The sequence below is a fragment of the Chionomys nivalis genome, chromosome 7, assembly GCF_950005125.1.
Source record: "Chionomys nivalis chromosome 7, mChiNiv1.1, whole genome shotgun sequence".
Lineage (NCBI taxonomy): Eukaryota > Metazoa > Chordata > Mammalia > Rodentia > Cricetidae > Chionomys > Chionomys nivalis.
The window spans coordinates 37,187,187-37,205,491 of record NC_080092.1 but is presented as its reverse complement, the minus strand read 5'-3'; the positions used below and the strand labels follow the sequence as shown (position 1 = coordinate 37,205,491).

Here is an 18,305-nt window from a genome sequence, read left to right as displayed (position 1 = left end):
TCAAAAATAAAAAATAAATTCATTTATTGAAGCGGAAATTTAACACAAGATCCATGTTTCAACCCAACTGAGACCTAGACGTTCTGACATGAGCCACATGTGTGTGCTTACCCTACTGAAATCACATCCAGGGAGGTACATGACACACGGCACTGTCTGGCTATCATACCCTGCATGGCAGCGCTCTCGGTCCTTGATTCGTACATTCACTGACAGTTACAATACAGACATGGGATTTTATTGTTCATTAAAAAAGAAAGAAAGAAAATAGCTTCTTCAACATCACCTTGATTTAAACCAAAGCACGGGGCAAACACCAGCCACCTTCCAGTCTCATTTTCCACTTTTTTTTTCTTTCTGATAACTGCTTCTGAGCACGGTTTAATGTCCCTGGCCAGGGAATGACTCAGGATACACAGAAAGGGAAGGAACCGGCCAGGTGGAAGCCGGCGCCACCAGCAGGACTAAAGTGCCTTCAATATTGACCGCCGTTTCCAAGGCAGCCAGACGGCTCGCTTCCCCCTAATGGTATCTGATTTGTAATGCGCTTTAGAAAATGAAATTCTAAAGTCTACTCTTGGCGCCACCCTCCTGATTGCCAGGTCCCACCATCCTGTCTGGTTCCCATATCAGGTCTCTGCAAGCTTCAGTGTCCCAGTGGGAGCGGTGGCTGGGGCTGGCCAGTAGGGAGACATAGAGGACAGAGAGAGTGCTGTAAACATGAGTGGGGCTCCCTATTTCCTGGGAAGATCAGGAGACACAGCAGTGCCCGAAGACATGCCACCGAATAGGGGAAGAAATCTGAGGATGAGCGAACCTAAGGACAGGCCCTGGGATCTACCTTCAGACCACTGACCATGACTTCCATGGGGGAACGGCAGACAGCGAGCATCTGCCCATAGGTGTGGCTAGAGAGGTGAGGTGGGCGGGGCTAAGCTAACCCACACCTGTCCTGACCCCAGACATCAGCACATTACAAAGGATGCTGCTCTAGTTGGGGCAGGGTGAGCGGCACAGGTTGGATCACACTCTTCCCAGCCAGCGCTCACATTCAAGTCTGGGATAACGGGTCTCTGAACTGTGGGTACAGGCAAGGACCAGGCTGATAGGACCAGGCAGCCTGTCCGCCCTTGGGGCATCTGGCCTTGCCTCAATCTTCCATTTATCTGAATGTTTCCTCACCAGGGGCCATCTGGCTCCCAAATGATAGCAGGAGAGGCCAGGAGGGCCTGACTCAGGGCTCCTGGGAACCATAGACTGTGTGTAGCCAAGGACCCGCCTCCTCTTCCCCCTGGAACTACATGCTTAGCAGCTGCCTGGTGTCATCCAAAAAGGCCCTGATCTTCCTGAAAGAGTCCAGCCACCAAACTGCCAGTGCCTCAGGAGCACAGCAAGAGGTCACACCAAGGAAGCTGCCCCTAGCCTAGTGCTAGAGAAGGCACTCCACACGGTCTCAGGCCAGGGGCCCTGAAATGACTGCTGGGCCTGTGCACTGGGTCTTGACTTCTAAAACCATCTGGATAGGGGTGCCTCTAACAATTCTGAATACATTGTCCCTCCATCCAGGGAGCCATGCTCAGCTGACCTCTAGGAGAGAGCCTGGCCCACAGTTGGACTGCTGGAGCCCAAGCCCAGAAATACCAGGTCAGCATCTGAACCTACTTGAGTCATTTTCCAGCCTGAGACTTAGAAAGCAAGGCATCTGTGAAACCCAGCTGGCACCTAGCCGCATAAGCACCTGTGGAGATGCAAATGAGCAGAAAGGATGATGTGAAAGGCACTGCTCTCCTAAGGGCTAAGGGGCAGCGAGACAGCAATGCTTCCTCTTAGCATCACTGCTTGGACCAGATGCTGCTGTAAGTCAGAGGCCACCCTTCCCATGCTTAGACCTGGAAGTCACTCAGCAGGCTCTGGACAGAACAGCAGGAAAAGACTTGACTGCAAGGTCAGGCCCACAGCCCTTTTAGCTTCTGTCAAACACAAAAGCAAGACCCTGTTCAATTTTTGCTCCTTTCTCTAAACTGAGGTTCAAGGCAAATCCTGTCCCACCCTGAGGTGACAGACCTAAAAGCCATGTGACTCTACAGGAGGTGTGATGGGGACGATACAGGTCACAGATAGTGTTTAGTGGTTTCTTGGAAGCCTAGGATACAGAGGCAGCTTGGGACAAAACAGGGCTTCTGCTCTCTCCCCAGGAAACTGTAAACAATGACCCTTGTGAGTAGTGTCACGAAGAGAAAGTCAGAACCCACACCCCTGTCTCAGCCAACACACCACAAGTACTTCCAAATGCCCATATGGATTCAGTCTCATAAACGGAAGTCCACGTATGCATGGATCTCCTAGAGTGGTGCATGCTCACACTTAAGGTCCCTGAGCCAGCTGGGCAGGGCAGCACATGCTAGTAATCTCAATACTTGAGGCAGGGGTAGGAGGACCAAGAGTTCAAGGTTATCCTTGACACAGCAAGTTCAAAGCCAACTTTGGTGCAAGGAGACCCTGTCTCAAAAAACAAAAACAAAAAACAAAACACAAACAAACAAAAAGAATGGCCTCTAGGCCACATAGCCAAGAGGGTGAAGGATGTGTACCATGGTCCCCTGGAGCAGGCTTCTTTGTGGCAGGAGAAGCCAAGTGCAAGCTGCTGAAGAAGTAACCCACCATGATGCCGGGTCTGAAGTCAAATTCCCAAATGTAAGCTTAAATAAATTATAAATACCTCCAATCTGGGCAGCATCTCATTATCTTTAAGAGCTAAAGGAACGAAGAGGGCAGTATTGTGACCTACACAGAGGAAGTGAGAGCTACGGTGGTATGGTCTGAGAGTTTGGGGGTCCAGAGGCCTCTCAGGACTCAGCTGGGTGGGAGAGTGAGGTACACAGCATTTGGGAGCCTGATGAGAATGAGGCCTAGCTTTGTGAAACATCAGAGTCCCCCACTTATTTAATCTAGCCCTGGCCCTGGGAAGGAGGAAATGCCAGGAGCAGGACATTAATGCCAGGAGCAGGACATTACCTTGTAAATAAAGTGAGCTGTGCTATGGGAATTTAGGTGTGGCGGTCAGATGGGGGAGGCCGGGCTGAGGGAGGAGGCGTGAAGAGGAAAGCAGGGACTGCACCATCACAAGTGGAATGTCTGCTCCTCTCCCTCCTCCCAAACTCAAGGTACCCCAGGGTCCAATGGCAGGTGGAGGAGTACCCAGGCAGCAACCTTGCCTTTCTCCAGGGCTGAACCATACCTGAGGCTGTGGGGATACTACCAGGAGACACACAAGAGTGGGGGCTTGGCAGGTGCAGGGAACACACCCAGATCCTTATAGGAAGGCACTGGTGGAATTGGTGGAGATCTCGCCATGGCTTGGCTGGATCAGCTCACACAGAGACTCGTAGGTCCCCACCACGAAGCCCACGAAGCCCAGGATGCTGATGAGGGCATCCTTGATGATGGTCAGGGGGCTCATGCCCTCCCCATAGTAGGTGGTCACCTCCAGCAGGGGTGGGATGATGAGGGCCAGGGCGCTACTGCTTACAGAGCCCACCAGGGAGATGACCAGGTCCAGGCGTGGGATGAGGATGGCCAGAACACCTGCAGAGAGAGGGGACATCTTTGGTGAAGAATGTCTGGGACTATGCTCACTGGTCAGAAAATTCAGCCTGGGTCCACATTTGGAACACAGAGCCCAAAAGAGATCAAGATGCTATCTAGTCCAATCTCTGGGCAATACTTGACCAGAGATGTAGAATTACTATGCTCTCCTGGCTTGTGATAGCACCATCACGAGTTACTACATCACGATTGCCTTAGTATGTATTCTAGGTTGCCACTGAACTGGAGATCTTCCTGCCTCAGCCTCCAAACGCTGGAACTGCAGCTGTGTGCCACTCTCCAAGCTGGTCTTCTATTGAGTCTCTCCCAAAGGGGAGGGTGGGAGTAGAGAAAAGTGGGTGGGCCTTCCTGAGGGACCACTCACTTCCTTACACTGATGGATCCCATATGGTGTTTATAACTCCAGTTCTAGGAGATCTGATGCCCAGGCACCAGACACACATGTGGTAAAACATCCAAACACATAAAATTGAAATAATAAGAGACTGGGCTGAAATCTCCCTATTTTTCTTGGATATATAAGTTGATGAAGGGAAGGAAAAATAAAGAAAAGATTAGAGACAGCAATAAAAAAAAAGGCTGCCCATAAAGTATGCAGCTATAACTGAAAATAGCCATATCAAGATGCAAAGTGAGTCACCAATCAACTTTACCACAAGAATTGAATACACAGAGAAGAAAGAACAAAATGAACCCACACAAGTACATTTGAGTTGGTGCTACCCTGAGAGGCCTCTCTTCTGCCTCCCACAATTACTTCAAAGTCTCCAGGGAAGTGGGGAAAAAGCTATGGAGCTGGCAAAGATAAAGGGGCTGCCTCCTTTCATAGGACAAAGGACCTGAACAGATCACAGGAGATGGGAGCGCAGAATATGCTCTCAAAGATCAAACATAGCCCATCCCTGTAGTGTCCTTCAGTACAAAGGACAGTGAGGCCCAGACAGAGCCAGGAAAAACAAAGCAGAAAAACGGAGAGAATCTAAGGACAGGATGAGGTCTGGAGCCAGGGATTGCCAGTTCCTGCAGGATGGGGTAGGAATAAGCCTGTTGGGAAGTAAGTCCTATGCTTTGGGACATTTTACAGAGACGAACCTATTTTTTCTGGAGGATCTGCATTGGGAAGACAAGTTATTTGAATGCTCCATACCCTGTCTTGCAAAACCCTTTAGATTCAAGAAGCAGGCCCTCAGAGATGAGGAGACAAGCCACTGTGCACACAGAAGCAGTCTCCTCAACACTTGAGCTAAACCATGGAGGACACACAGAGTGGGCACTGGGAGCCGCTGCAGAGGGTGAGATCACAGTGCAGTCTGTGTGGTTGGTTGCTCCTTAGTTTATCTGTCTCCAGGGCTGTTTCTGCCAGGAGAAGGGCTGGAGTCTGCCAAAGAGCAGGAGAAGACAGAGTTCTCAGGGTTAGGCATGCTCCAAAAAGCTGGGGGACCCACGATGACCAGACTCAGTCTGCAAGAAATCCTCAGAAGAGCTTCCCAAGCTTAAGCTAGAGGATCAAGGTCACCCCCTTAGTTCTAGAAAGTTCTTTCTACATATATGTCAAGAAGGCTGGCCTTCTACTTACTGTCCTTGCAGGAAAACAATGGTGAGTCAAATGTGGTAGGGTCAGCAAGGTCAGAGGTTCTAGGTCATTCAACACAAGCTGTCCTCTGCCCTTCACAAGGGTCCCACCGCCATGTGTGCATATAATAGTCAATAAGACATCAACAATAACAAAACCAATTTAACTTTGGTTCAGTTTACAAACATATATATTTGTGTGTATATCTATATCATCTATCTCTATCTCTATCTCTATCTATATCTGAATGAGCCTGAGAAGGGAGAAGAAAAATCATATAGGCCCATATTTATTCCAAAGGTAGAGGCTAGGATTAAGTAATTTAAGGACATTTCAGGGAAAGTCATATGATATAATAAGTAATGAGATGTATGACCCAAAACAATAAAACTAACACAAAAGCTTAATTTGGAAAACTGCAAATCTCTTGAAAATTTAAACCAGAAATTAGGGACTGGTTGGTTATGAATTCCCATTTTAACTCACAGAAGCAATGAGGAAAAGTTAATTTTTAAAAATTGACCTTGCTTTCAACAAACAGAACATAGGTTATATTCTGATTTTAATGTTTAACCTATATCACTTGGCTCAGGATAGGGTAAAGGGGAAATTAAAAAAAAAAAAAAGAGGTAAACAATCAGGTTAATTGACAGATGTTCAAAGATGAACATATAAAAAAAATCTAGGGTCATTTCCCCAGCTCAAGATGGACAGCTATTTAAAACAACAAACACATATCTTTAATCAAACTAGTTGAGTCTTCATTGCAGACAAGATAAAGTGGCTAGTTATTGATTGACAGAGAGAGATAAGGTTTTGTGTATCTCAGGCTAGCCCTCAGCTCTTGACCCTCCTGCCTAGACATACTAGTGGATGTGGTTGAAGTGGTTATCCATCTATCTGTCAATTCATCATCCATCCATCTATCCATCCTTTTATCCATTCATCTACCTATCCAGCCACCCAGTCATCTATCCATTTATCCATCATCTATCTACCTAGCTGTCTGCATCTACTGAAAGAGTCTCATATATCCCAGGTTGAACTCAAACCCTTGATCTTCTGTCTGTCTGTCTGTCTGTCTGTCTATCATCTATTGAAATAGGGTTTCATATATCCCAGGTTGACCTCAAACCTCTAATCCTCCTGCCTCTACCTCCTCAGTGCTGGACTTGCAGGTGTGCACTACACATCAGTAATGCTCATGATGGAACCCCAGGGCTTCATGTATAATCAGTAATCCTGCTACAAACTGAGCTACATCCCCAGCCCTCTGAAGAGGCTTTTAGATTGTTACCCATTTCAGTTGGGACAATAGCAGTGTGTCTTTGTTCTCTATTGTACTTTAGACCTCATCTATAAACTACCGTCCTTACTTCTGAACTCTCTGAGGATCACTGAGAACCAATTTTTCAGGCGTCAACTTCAGTAGCGTGGCTGTGTGCCAGGCTCTTAATGGGGAACAATTCAGATGTCCTCTAGGCTTTAAGTAGGTGGTTCTCAACCTTCCTAATGCTGTGACCCTTTAATACAGTTATTCATGTTGTGATGATTGCAACATAAAATTATTTTGTTGTTACTTCCTAACGGTAATTTTGCTACTGTTTTGAATCATAATGTAAGCATCTGATATGCAGGATATCCAATAGGTGACCCCTGTGGAGGTCACAGCCCACAGGTTGAAAACTACTGCTTTAAATAAATGCAGAAATAATCTCTTCTACTCACATGTGATACAGACCATCACAGTGCGTACACAAAGGTCCACCACCGTCCTGTAACGCTCAGGCACTCGGGACTCAATGACCGGAATGACGATCTCAGCCGCGACGTAGAACTGGAGAGCATACGTGAAGAAGATGCCTATGGAGTACAGCAGCTTCACAGACTGGTACAACCTGCAGAGAGTGGGTGCTCTCAGGAGCCTGGTGGTGCACTCTGACAGCCCTGGACAGAGGCCAAAGCCACCCTGCACCCCGGAGACAACTGGAAAGGTCACCAACCCACAGGGTCTTCAGACTCAGAAGCTTTAGGCCTGGCTTTCTCTTCTCTCTTCTCTCTCCTCTCTCTCTCTTCCTCCCTCTCTCCCTCTCCCACGCACACACACACACGCATACACAGATTAAATGAAAAGTAATTTTTAAAAATTGTCCTCCATAGCTTTTGTGTAAGGAAAGACTATTAAAAAATGAAACATTAATTCACAGAAAACTGACTAAATCACAGTACCCTCACATAGCTCTTCAAAATGAGGAGGTGAACCAGGTACATCATAACCCTAGCACTCTGGAGAAGGAAGCAGGGAGATTAAGAGTTCAAGATCAGTCTCTGCTACATGACAAGTCTGGGCTGCATGAGAACTTTCAAAGGAAGGAAGGAAGGAAGGAAGGAAGGAAGGAAGGAAGGAAGGAAGGAAGGAAGGAAGGAAGGAAGGAAGGAAGGAAGGAAGGGAGAAAAGAGAAAAGAGAGGAAAGAAAACCTACACACACAACACACACACACACTTACACACCTCTGAGTGACACACTGTGAATGCAGAGACTGTGCCCCATGGTGTAGTAAAACATTCTCTTTACACATTCTGTATATCTGGAATCTTTGCCCTGTGCGCACGAGCAAATACCTTTCAAAAATAACTACTGGACTCCAACAAGCCACTTTTGCACTTCCCATGCAATTCAGCGCATGTTAGACTCAGCTGGTGGGGGGATGAAAAGGAGCATAGGCCCCTCCCCATCCCAACAGAAATGCCTTTTACCACAGACCTCAGAAACTCCCCATGGAGGCCACTGACATACCATGGGGTACTCCAACTTAGCACCCCAGAGCACAGTGCTTTTGAACCTGACTCAGTACACACAGGAAGGGCCACTCTGTCTTCAGCAGAAACCCACCTTCATCAAGACCTGAGCATAGAGTAGCGAGAGCCACTGGCCACTCTGGGCTTGATTTAAATGTCTTATGTGTGTAATGTGAACAGGTCATTGCTGTAGTTGAACTAAATGCCTAGATGAGGCTCTTAAAGCTGTGAGGACACCCTGGAAAAGACAGGTGGGTAAAAAATTCTCACTTGCTAAGTGTAAGCAATACAAACTTTTTGAGGGGGGGGAAACAGTCATCGGACAGTGCCGAGTTAAGACCCTGTGCCCTCCAGAGAGCTGATAAATCCGGAGTCAAGAGCGTCCCCTGCAGGCATATCCACGTAAATGCATCTTACAGAAGCACGGGGTGAGTTGAGGGCAGCTGAGCGGGGCGAAGATAGCTGGGGGACCCTCAGATGCCTGCTGCCTAGGATCCTGGGCTACACACCGGCCCTACTGAGTCAGCAATTTTCTGTTTGTCCTCACCCAGTCTCTCCACTCAGAGTGCCATCAAATTGGCTGTATGGAAGGAAAGGCTGCTCTCGGTCCCTGGGTATTTCTCAGTGTGAGCAGAACAGGGGCTCTCTACAATGGAGTTTTCAACTTCCAACCAGAGACTGCTTAGCTCACGCTCTGGGACATCCAGACACTTCTGCAGGTCTCAGCGTTTCCCTATAGCATGCCCGCCTAGGAAAGACACTCGAGAAAGGACTCCCAAGAACCAGCAGCCCATTGACATAGCAGTCTGTGACTGCCCAGACAGGCCTGCCCTCCTCCACAGGTGTCTGTATAGATACTCAGTTCTTTTGGGCTCAATATTTCCCAGGAGAAAGCCTCATCAGATGGATGATTCACACATGAATTCGGTACAAGCTGCTGTAGGAATCACACAAGGTCAGGGTAGCCAAGTGACAAAGAAATGTAACATTCTGACCCATCACCTTCTAGAAGCTTCCAGTCTCCTTCCCACCACATACCAGCAGTTGGGCAGGTTGAGTGTGATGCTGCCCTTAATACTAGCTCCAAACTGTAGGTACCCCAGGCTCCCCAGGCTGATATAGAGTGCAGTGACAATGGCCATCCCGAAATACAGGATAAACGGAAACTTCTGTGAGTCCTTCATTTTGTTCTCAAGGGGTAGCACCTACAAAAAAGTAGTAAAGGGGGAAAGAAAGCATGTGAGAGAGAAAAGTGGGCACACCACAAAACTAGCATCATCAGGGGTCTGGGGAGCTTTTCTGTGCATGCACGAGAACCTAAGTTCAGATGCCCAGAACCCACAAAAGAGCCAGGTGTGGTGGCAGGAATCTGTGACCCCAGCACCTGGCAGAGGGAGGGTGGGATAGGAGGACAGGCTGATCAGTGGAGCTCGCTGGCCTGACAACAGTCTAGGCAACGCGGGAAATCCTAAGTTCAGTGACAGGGGTTAGGTCCCAAAATGGACATACAAGATGGAAACACCTGATGTTGACTTCTGACCTCCAAACACAAAAACATACACACACGCGTATGTGCACAAACACACACACACACACGCACAGGTGAACACATGCACATGAAAACACACACACACAGAACATCTTGAAAGAAAATAGAATCTTTATTGCCAGACCCCCAAGTACACTCTTCTTTAGTGCACAGTGAAGTCAGTTAATCGATCAGCAGCTCCACTCTGAGGCACACAAAGGGCCTCAGAACCCACTGTCTAACGAGGAGCGGGGAGAGGTGAGACATCAGAGGCTGGGGGTGCCCTTTGCCTCACAGCAGCATGGCCTCCAGCAAGACTCTGACACTTGTCCTGAGCTTGTTGCCTCCTGCCAATTTTCCTAAGCATGAGCTTCCCTTCCTTGCTTTTCGTGGGGCTAGGAGAGGGTCTCCTGTACCTAGATTATCCTCATACTAGCTATGTAGCCAGTGATGACCCAAACTCCTGATCCTCTCATCCCCACTTCCCGAGTGCTGGGACAAAGGGCACGTGCCACCACATCCAGCTCAAGAGATGATTTCCAACGGGGGTTCCTAAGCACTAAAGCAGACAGTGGGGAGACTGGGGTGCTAGCGAGCACTCAGGCCCACACCATGGTGCCCCTCTTACCACACCAATGCCTTCAAAAGCAAAAACTGCTGTGCCGAAGAACAGAGGGTAGGTCTTCCATGGAGCCACCAAGGGGAGGTGGCTGGGATCCGGGATACTCTGGAAAAGATGAACAAAGCTAAGGGCTACTCAGAGATTGGGGCTTTGAATCGAAAGTCAGAGCATTCCTAAATCCAAGATATATTAAAAAAAAAAAAAAAAATAAGAAGAGGAAGCTAACAAACAGTCAAGCTTTCTCTCTCTTCAGACTGGAAAGCCCCTGCTTGCTCTGGATAAAGATCTGCCCAGGATAGCATAACTGCCCACATGCTGACACCTACATAAAGCCTCACTCTCACTCGGTGATCCCATCCCCAGACATCTGATACAAAAGAAGAAACTCAAGAGATAAAGAAGCCGGGCGGTGGTGGCACACGCCTTTAATCCCAGCACTCGGGAGGCAGAGACAGGCGGATCTCTGTGAGTTCGAGGCCAGCCTGGTCTACAAGAGCTAGTTCCAGGACAGGAACCAAGAGCTACGGAGAAACCCTGTCTCGAAAAAAATCCAAAAAAAAAAAAAAAAAAAAAAAAGAGAGAGAGATAAAGAAACTGTCAAAGCTACCTAGCAAAGAAATGGAAAACCATCTTAAATACTCCAAGAGAAGAGATCGATTAGCCACATGCTGAACATATCACAGACTATTACACACTATACGAAAAGTAAAAGTTAAAGGCAGACATTGGAGTACCTGCCTGTAAACCCAGCTCTTTAGGAGGCCGAGGCAGGAAGATCAGGAGTTCAAAATCAGCTTGGACTGTGTACGTGAGATAGTAAAGAAGAATATGAAAATTTGACTATGAAATAATATTGAGGAAGCATTATTAATACATTATATCCAGGTGTTGTGACTTACATCTGTAATCCTAGTCCTTAGGAGGCTGAGGCAGGAGGATCAAGAGTTCAAGGCCAACCTACGATTTATAGTGAGTTTGAGGTCAGCCTGGGCTACCTGGTCTAAAAACAAATCAACCACTACCACACAGTTATATAATAATGGTGATGCAACTCTGCAAACATCCACAGAGATAAACCTGGAAGATATGATTTCTAGATTAGTCTCTTCCTCCCTCACCTTATTTTTTTTCATCAGTTAGGCTGAGTACTTCCAACTATCAAGAAGCACAAGAGAAGAATGTTGAGGAATGCTGAGAAAAGGCAGCAAAATGATTTTTTAAAAACATAAAAGTCAAAGCTGAAAAAAAAAATCAATAAAAAAACAAAAAAACAAAAAAAAAGGCCGGGTGGTGGTGGCGCATGCCTTTAATCCCAGCACTTGGGAGGCAGAGGCAGGTGAATCTCTGTGAGTTCGAGACCAGCCTGGTCTACAGAGCTAGTTCCAGGACAGGCTCCAAAGCCACAGAGAAACCCTGTCTCGAAAAACCAAAAAAAAAAAAAAAAGCTGAGGGTGAGGGTGGCTCCATCATTAAAAGCACACACTACTCTTGCAGAAGGCCCAAGTTCAATTCCCAACACCTACACTGAATGTCTCACTACTATTATGTGATACCAGGAAGACCTGGTGCCCTCTTGTGGCCTCTACGGCACCTGTACTCATGTTCATATACCCACACGTAAATCTATAATTTTAATTTTTAAATTTCAACTCTAAAAAAAGAAAAGCATTTTAGTAAGCAGGATATAGACAAATAGGTATCTCTGCTCTAAGATGAGACCTGAGAACAAGATCATCTAGAAACTATTCCTGAGACGCAGATGAAAAGAGACTGGAAACAAGCGCTACCGTGGGCTAGTGACAGACAGCTACCAGGTTCATCCATCGTCAGATAGAGCTGCGGGTATGGAGTTTCACGGTTCCCAGCATGGGTGCTGGTGACTGAGACAGGTGGGAAGGACAGCCATCATTCCATCAGCTGAGTGACTGATGTTGGCGATGCTGATCTACAACCCAACTAAGGAAGCAGAGAAAGTTCCCTATACAGAGGAGCTTGCAAATTATAAACACAAGCTTAACTCTACATCAATATCAACAAAATAAAAGCTCAAGAAAAAAATGTCATAAAATATATAGATCAAAAAACCGAGGTGGGATAATTTCTTTGGTCTGTCACCGGAGGAAACATCTCCCCCCACCTCCCCAGGAAACTGTGCAACACCCAGACTACATACACAGCATGTAAGTAGTGTATGACCCCTCCATTTGATTTCCCTAGTCCACAGGATGGGGAAGGGCCTGGGACTGTACCTGGACGATGAACTGGTAGATTGTGACCAGACTGACCAGCATGCTGACATTGGCCAGCAGGGAGAAGATGGACAGGATGCGCAGGTTCCTAATGAAAGTCAGCAGCACCAGGAAGGGCAGGAAGACAAGCATGTAGAGTCGAGAGTCCATGGTGGGCACCAGGACCACAGTCTCATTGTTGTGACAGTTGGTGGTGGTCCCGTTGGCCGCCTCTATCACCTGGAATGAGAAGAAAAGAGGAAAGTCCTCGGTGACAGAGCTAGTAGGTATCCAGCCGGAGACGGTCTTTATGTGGGCACCTATGACTGAGGAACCTCTCTGGGAGTCTTCATTGTTGCGAAACAGTTAAGTCTGGATTGATCATGTCTCACAAAAGACAGAAGGATGTGGGAGACAGACAGAAAGTTAATGTTGAGTTCTTTCACATTTTGATCCTAAGCATTCCTGCTGGTGCTCAGGAAACAGAGAGGAAAGCCTGCAGGCCCTGATCCAGCTGTAACTAGCATGCCTGAAATGAAAGGGAACACGCTAAAGAAACACTTGAGTCCTTGTTCTGGCTATCTGGACTTTGGAACCTTAGACAGCTGGAATTCCCCCCAGGAATCCCCCACTGAGAACAGGAGGACCTGATGCCAGCCAGATGGGGAACTGGTCTCCTGGAAAATGGAAGGGATTCCACACTGTGCCAACAAGACAACTTGTCAAACCACCTTGCAGGAGAGACTGGAGCACAGACAATGATGGGCCAGGGGCACCTTGACCAGGGCAACTTAATTATTCCTATCTCCTTCCTTCTAGTTGAACCTTAATCTCCTGTCAGGACCCTGAAGATGCACTTGGTGGGGATCCATGGGCCCTTCCTCTCAGAGAGGACATATGGAATACGTCCTTTTCTGTTCTTCATTATCAAGTCTACTCTGTTAATTGACTGATTCAGGACAGGTGGCTGAACCTGGCTTATCAGAGAACTGGGACACAGGCTCTGACCCTAACTCATTAACACAGCCTTTAGGGCCAAGGGTCTCAGACACCCCATTTCTGAGAGATACAAGCCTGGCTTCTGTCAAGAGCTGATGGCCCCTGGCCCCTAAGCCTGCCCAGCAGCCTCTACAGAGCTGAGCACTTCTACAGAAAAAGGTCCCATTTCTAAAGACTTCCACAGAAGTAACACTAGAGGGTGCCACACACTGCGGCTTCCTCCGCCTGTTGCCTAGGATGACAAAAGACCAGCCCTCGAGGAGCTTCTCCTTAGGTAGGGAAGGCTTCAGCCAGGTAGAGTCAAAGGACCTCGAGCCAGCTGATGGCAACACAGGCAAGGAAAGTCAAGGTCTCTTTCCACGACAGGTTTTCAGATGAAAATCAGACACCAAAGGTTCAAACCCAAACCAATTTAGCTTGGGAGGGGCCTTGAACAAAATCACACCATTCTCGCCCTTCCCTTCAGAAGAACTCTACCTGTTTAAAATTGTCAGCCAGAAACACAAAGTAGACGCAGCAGAATCCCAGCTGAGTGACGATGAGGAAGAAGTCCACCATGCGCCTGCAGAGGGCGAGAGGAACAAAGGCCATCAGATCCAAAGGCTTCCCCGGAGACAACCATCTGAGCAGGTGATCAGACGAGCTGCCGTGTCACCTGTCCAGAATCTAGGGAGGAGGGGGTGGAGGGGCTATTTATATGCTCAAGTCCCTTCCCTCGCCTTTCCGCATGAGCTCACGGCATCGCCAGAGTACAGCCCAGTCTGGCCTTCTCCTGCCCATCCACCAAGCGCAAGCCTTCCTAAAACTACAGAGAGCCCTTGGCGTGAAAGACCAGGAAGCAGGCCCTTCTCAGCCTCCTCCTACATCGAGCTGCAGGTAAATACGCCGAGGTACAAAAGCAGACTGCTGGCTGAAGCACTCGGCCACCGCTGGTGACGATCTGAAGCCCCAGCGAAAGGAACAGGGTTAGAAAGAACGGGTCAGACCTGGAACTGGTTCTGGAAGAACCTACCCAAGGCATCAAAGGAGACAAAGCAAGTTTCCAAATAACACACACAGGAAGAGCCACTTGCCAAAAAAAGGGTAAATGCAAGAGCATCTGCATGTGTATATGAACACAGAAAGCTCCAGAAAAAACAGAAGGGTACCTGTGCCGCTGGACTATGACCAGCATTTAATTCTATTTTTCAAACTGTGTCCTCTTGCCAAGTGCAAACAATGTTCTTCCTATGAGAATAAGGAAGGGTGTGCAGGACAATGGAGGGAAAGGAGGGAGGGAGGAACAAACTATGGTGGACACTCGGCAGCCTGGCTGCTCCTCAGCAGCTGATTTTGCCAAAGGGGGGGGGGGAGAGAGAGAATAAAGGAAGGAAAGAGGGAAGGAGAAGAAAGGTACACACCCTAGTTTGGGGTGGGGCTATAAATGACAGCAAGCACCCGCTTCACTAAGACAAAAGTAAGGCTTCAGACCCCTGACAATGTGAATTCTTTACATCTAGACAGGAACGAAAAGTGAGTTGTTTCCCTCTGGTCACCTGAAAAATCGGAAGAAATTCTCCTAGGTTCCCCACCTGCTTTGGACACTGCCCTTGCCCATCCCACGCCCTTCATCCCACACAGCCAGACTCCATCCTGGGGCCTCTTAGCCACGCTCCATTGCTGACCTCTTCCCTGGTCCCAGCTTCTCTTCTCTTCCCATGCATCTTTCACCCTACAAAGGCCACAAGTCCCTGCATTGTGGGGACAACACAGTTCACACCAGGGAAGCTCCTTTTCTAAGCTAGAATCACTATTGTGCCACTTATGAGAGACGGCATAAAATAACATCTGTTGAACAAACCAGAGCCCTCACAGCCTGAGGCTCTTAGGGTTGGTCCTGTAGATCAGGCTCCATATGTTAAAGATGAGGAAACTGAGGCCCAGAGAAGGCTGGGCTCACGGCCTACCATTTGTCAAGCCAACCCCAACGCTACCCTCCACTCATGGCACTGTCCCCACATCATGCCCGCTTGTCTCTGGTCCCCACGTTGGGAGCTGTGGCCATGAAAAACAAGGGACATCAGTTACCTTCCCCAGTGGGAGTGGCTCCGGACCCAGGCGCTGGGGCTGCATTCCAGTCCATACATCACTGTGTCCCCGTAGTCCAAAAAGGGTTTGTTCAGTCTGGGGGGTGGGGGTGGGATACAGGAAAAGCAGAATGGATGGGTTAGACAACGACAGTAAAAGAACAAATGGAGACACACTAGGGGACCTTTAAGCCCTGAAAGGTCCACATGTGGGGTGCATGTACATCTGTGTACGCACATGCATACATGTTCACGTATGTACAGGTGCACATACATGGAGGCCAGACGAGGAAGACTGGGTGTCTTCCCCAATCACTCTCTCCCATTTGCTTTTGAGACAGGCCCTCTTCCTGGGCTTGGAGTTTGCCCACTATTAGAATGGCTGTCCAGGAAGCCTCAGGAACTTCCTGTCTCTGCTTCTCCAGTGCAGCACTGCAGGAGCTCACCTCTGCACCCAGCGTCTTTTTGGTTTTGTTTGTTTTAACATGGTTACTGGGTTTCTGAACTCAGATGCCCTTCCTACACATTAAGCATTTTACCAAATGGGCCCTTTTCCAACTCCTGGCTCACAGGTATTAAGCAAATGACATGGAATCCTCATTGCAATCCAGAAGCACCTGGTAGAGTATTTCAGGGCAATAATGAGCAAGCACTGAAATTAGGATGTGCTCTCTGTTCGTTGGACAAGTGTAAATCTAATAGATGAACTCAAAAATGATAAAATAATAATAACAACAACAATGATAAGCAGGAGAAGGAAACACCATAGTGACAGCAGCCATTCCCAGCTAGGTGACGAACCCAGAGGAGCTGTACAACCCACTTTCAGACGACAAAGGATCCATGCTGGCAATCAATGCCCCTCAGGAAATGGCTCAGGGCTCTTACCTGCGGCATAAGTGATGAGCACACTTCACCAGAATCCCCATGCAGTGCACGGCCACGATGCCAATCACCAGCAGGCTGAGAGGACCCAACTAGGGACCAAGGTTGCAGACAAAAGAAAAAGAAGCAGGCAGAATTAGGAGAAAATCCAAGAGAGACTGGATGCACAGGTGATAAAATGCTACTGAGGCACTTCTAGAGACACAGCTCTGGCTGACAGAGAGAGATGGTTCAGGAGACTGGATCTGTGTGTGCCCTCAGACCTGGTCCAGACAGTTAATCTTGCGGACAATGGATCCACAGAGCAGAAGTTCCCGGCAGGCTCTGGGATGTAGGAGGGAAGTTATCCTGCGGGTGATCAGCAAGGTCAACATCTCTGAAACCGTGATGGCACTGGGCAAGCAGATTATGTGTGGAGAGTCAAAGGGAGGGCAGGACTGCTAGCTAAAGTCATTGAGCCAAGCTCAGGGCCTAGGAAGTGCCTGGTACACAGAGGGCCCTAATGCATAACCTTCAATGCATGGATGTCTGAAACCCTTACCAAGAGGCCTGCATTCTTCACTGCCAGTGGCAGCCCCAGGAGTCCGGTGCCAATGTTGCCTTTTAGGAGGTGGATCAAGGTCTGGAACCATCTGAGGTAGGAAGGCCAAGCGGGAAGCATCAGTTACAATGTGGGCCAGTGCCTATCTGCAAGGCCCCAACATGAAGAGCCTACACACAATAGCTTACCTAATTTCCCAAACAATCTATTTTATTTTATAGATGAGAGATCAAATAGTTCAAAGAGCACACTTTGAATGTGTGCTCAATGACAGCACTTCCTGATCCTCCTCTCTTAGAAGCCAGTACAAAGGGATGATGATGGAGGCTCTCTCTAGGTGTTCCCTCTTTTCCGGCTGCATTCAGGGCTAGATTAGACCACTGAGTGATGACTGATGTCTCCCGAAATGACACAGAGGATGACAAGTTGTACAATGTGTGGGAAAACAGGGGCAACCAAAAAATAAAGTCCAAGCTAGGTGTGGCGGTAACACTTAATCCCAGCACCTAGGAGGCAGAGATAGGTCGATCTTTAAGAGTTCAAGGCTAGCCTGATTCATACACCCAGTGCCAGGCCAGCCAGGGCTAACTATAGAGTGAGTCTCTGTCTTAAAAACAAAACCAAATAAACAAACAAAAAATCCACTAAATAAATGAATAAAATAAAGTCCAACCCCTCTACTACACAATACCCAGTGGATCTCAGCATTCCTACTAGGCGAGGCATGGTGGCACACACCTTTAATCCCAGCACTTGGGAGGCAGAGGCAGAAGAATCTCTGTGAGTTCAGAGCCAGCCCTGGTCTACATAAGATCCAGGAGGGCCAAGGTTAAATAGAGAGACCCTGTCTCAAGACAGCAACAACAAAAAGTTGCTATTGGATTTTGTGTTTGAAAGAATAGAGGCCAGCTGCCACTGTGAGCCCAGGACTAGAGAAGCCCTCTTCAGTGGGTCCCTGGTTTACCCTATGCCTTAAGGACAGCGGTCCCTCTAAATTCGTACGGATTGTCCCCATTGTCTCATGACTTCATATAAAGCCTCTCATGTGTTCTCATTCATTTTTTTCTCACTCAACAAATACTTGGGCGGGTCTGGATGAGTCCGACATGGATGCCAGCCTCTACGGACATATACTATCTCAAGGGAAACACGAGATGAAAGGTGGGGGACACAGCCAGGGAGAACTGAGGCATGAGAGTGGGGGGCAGAGACCTGAGGCCAGAAGGTGAGGGGGGAGGATGCCACTGTCACAGGAAGGCAGCACATGCGTCCCAGACTACAGAGGAGTGTGCTGTTGTGGCCTCTCTTTGTCTTTTGTTCCCCATGACAGAGTAAGAAACAGTTCAAGTGAGGGGCCTTCAATCACTCAAGACTTGACCCTGGACATAAAAATCCTTTTGCACAAACAGCCCTCAGGATCCCTCAAAACTGGCGCTCACACACAAATCTGCACTTGG

At 48.1% G+C, this 18,305-nt stretch overlaps 1 protein-coding gene across 2 annotated transcripts in view; it reads right to left on the bottom strand.

Annotated features, from left to right (window-relative positions):
- Nucleotides 1–18,305, bottom strand: part of Slc36a1 (solute carrier family 36 member 1) — a 34,476-nt gene continuing 16,171 nt past the window's right edge. For both annotated transcript variants that reach the window (XM_057775099.1, XM_057775100.1), the window contains 9 exons: nucleotides 16,849–16,939; nucleotides 16,311–16,399; nucleotides 15,424–15,519; nucleotides 13,834–13,918; nucleotides 12,379–12,597; nucleotides 10,136–10,234; nucleotides 9,018–9,184; nucleotides 6,908–7,077; nucleotides 1–3,585 (listed from right to left, as the gene is read on the bottom strand). In XM_057775099.1, the coding sequence (XP_057631082.1) occupies nucleotides 3,314–3,585; nucleotides 6,908–7,077; nucleotides 9,018–9,184; nucleotides 10,136–10,234; nucleotides 12,379–12,597; nucleotides 13,834–13,918; nucleotides 15,424–15,519; nucleotides 16,311–16,399; nucleotides 16,849–16,939 (1,288 nt within the window). In that variant the 3' untranslated portion in view covers nucleotides 1–3,313. The remainder of the gene's footprint in view (nucleotides 3,586–6,907; nucleotides 7,078–9,017; nucleotides 9,185–10,135; nucleotides 10,235–12,378; nucleotides 12,598–13,833; nucleotides 13,919–15,423; nucleotides 15,520–16,310; nucleotides 16,400–16,848; nucleotides 16,940–18,305) is intronic.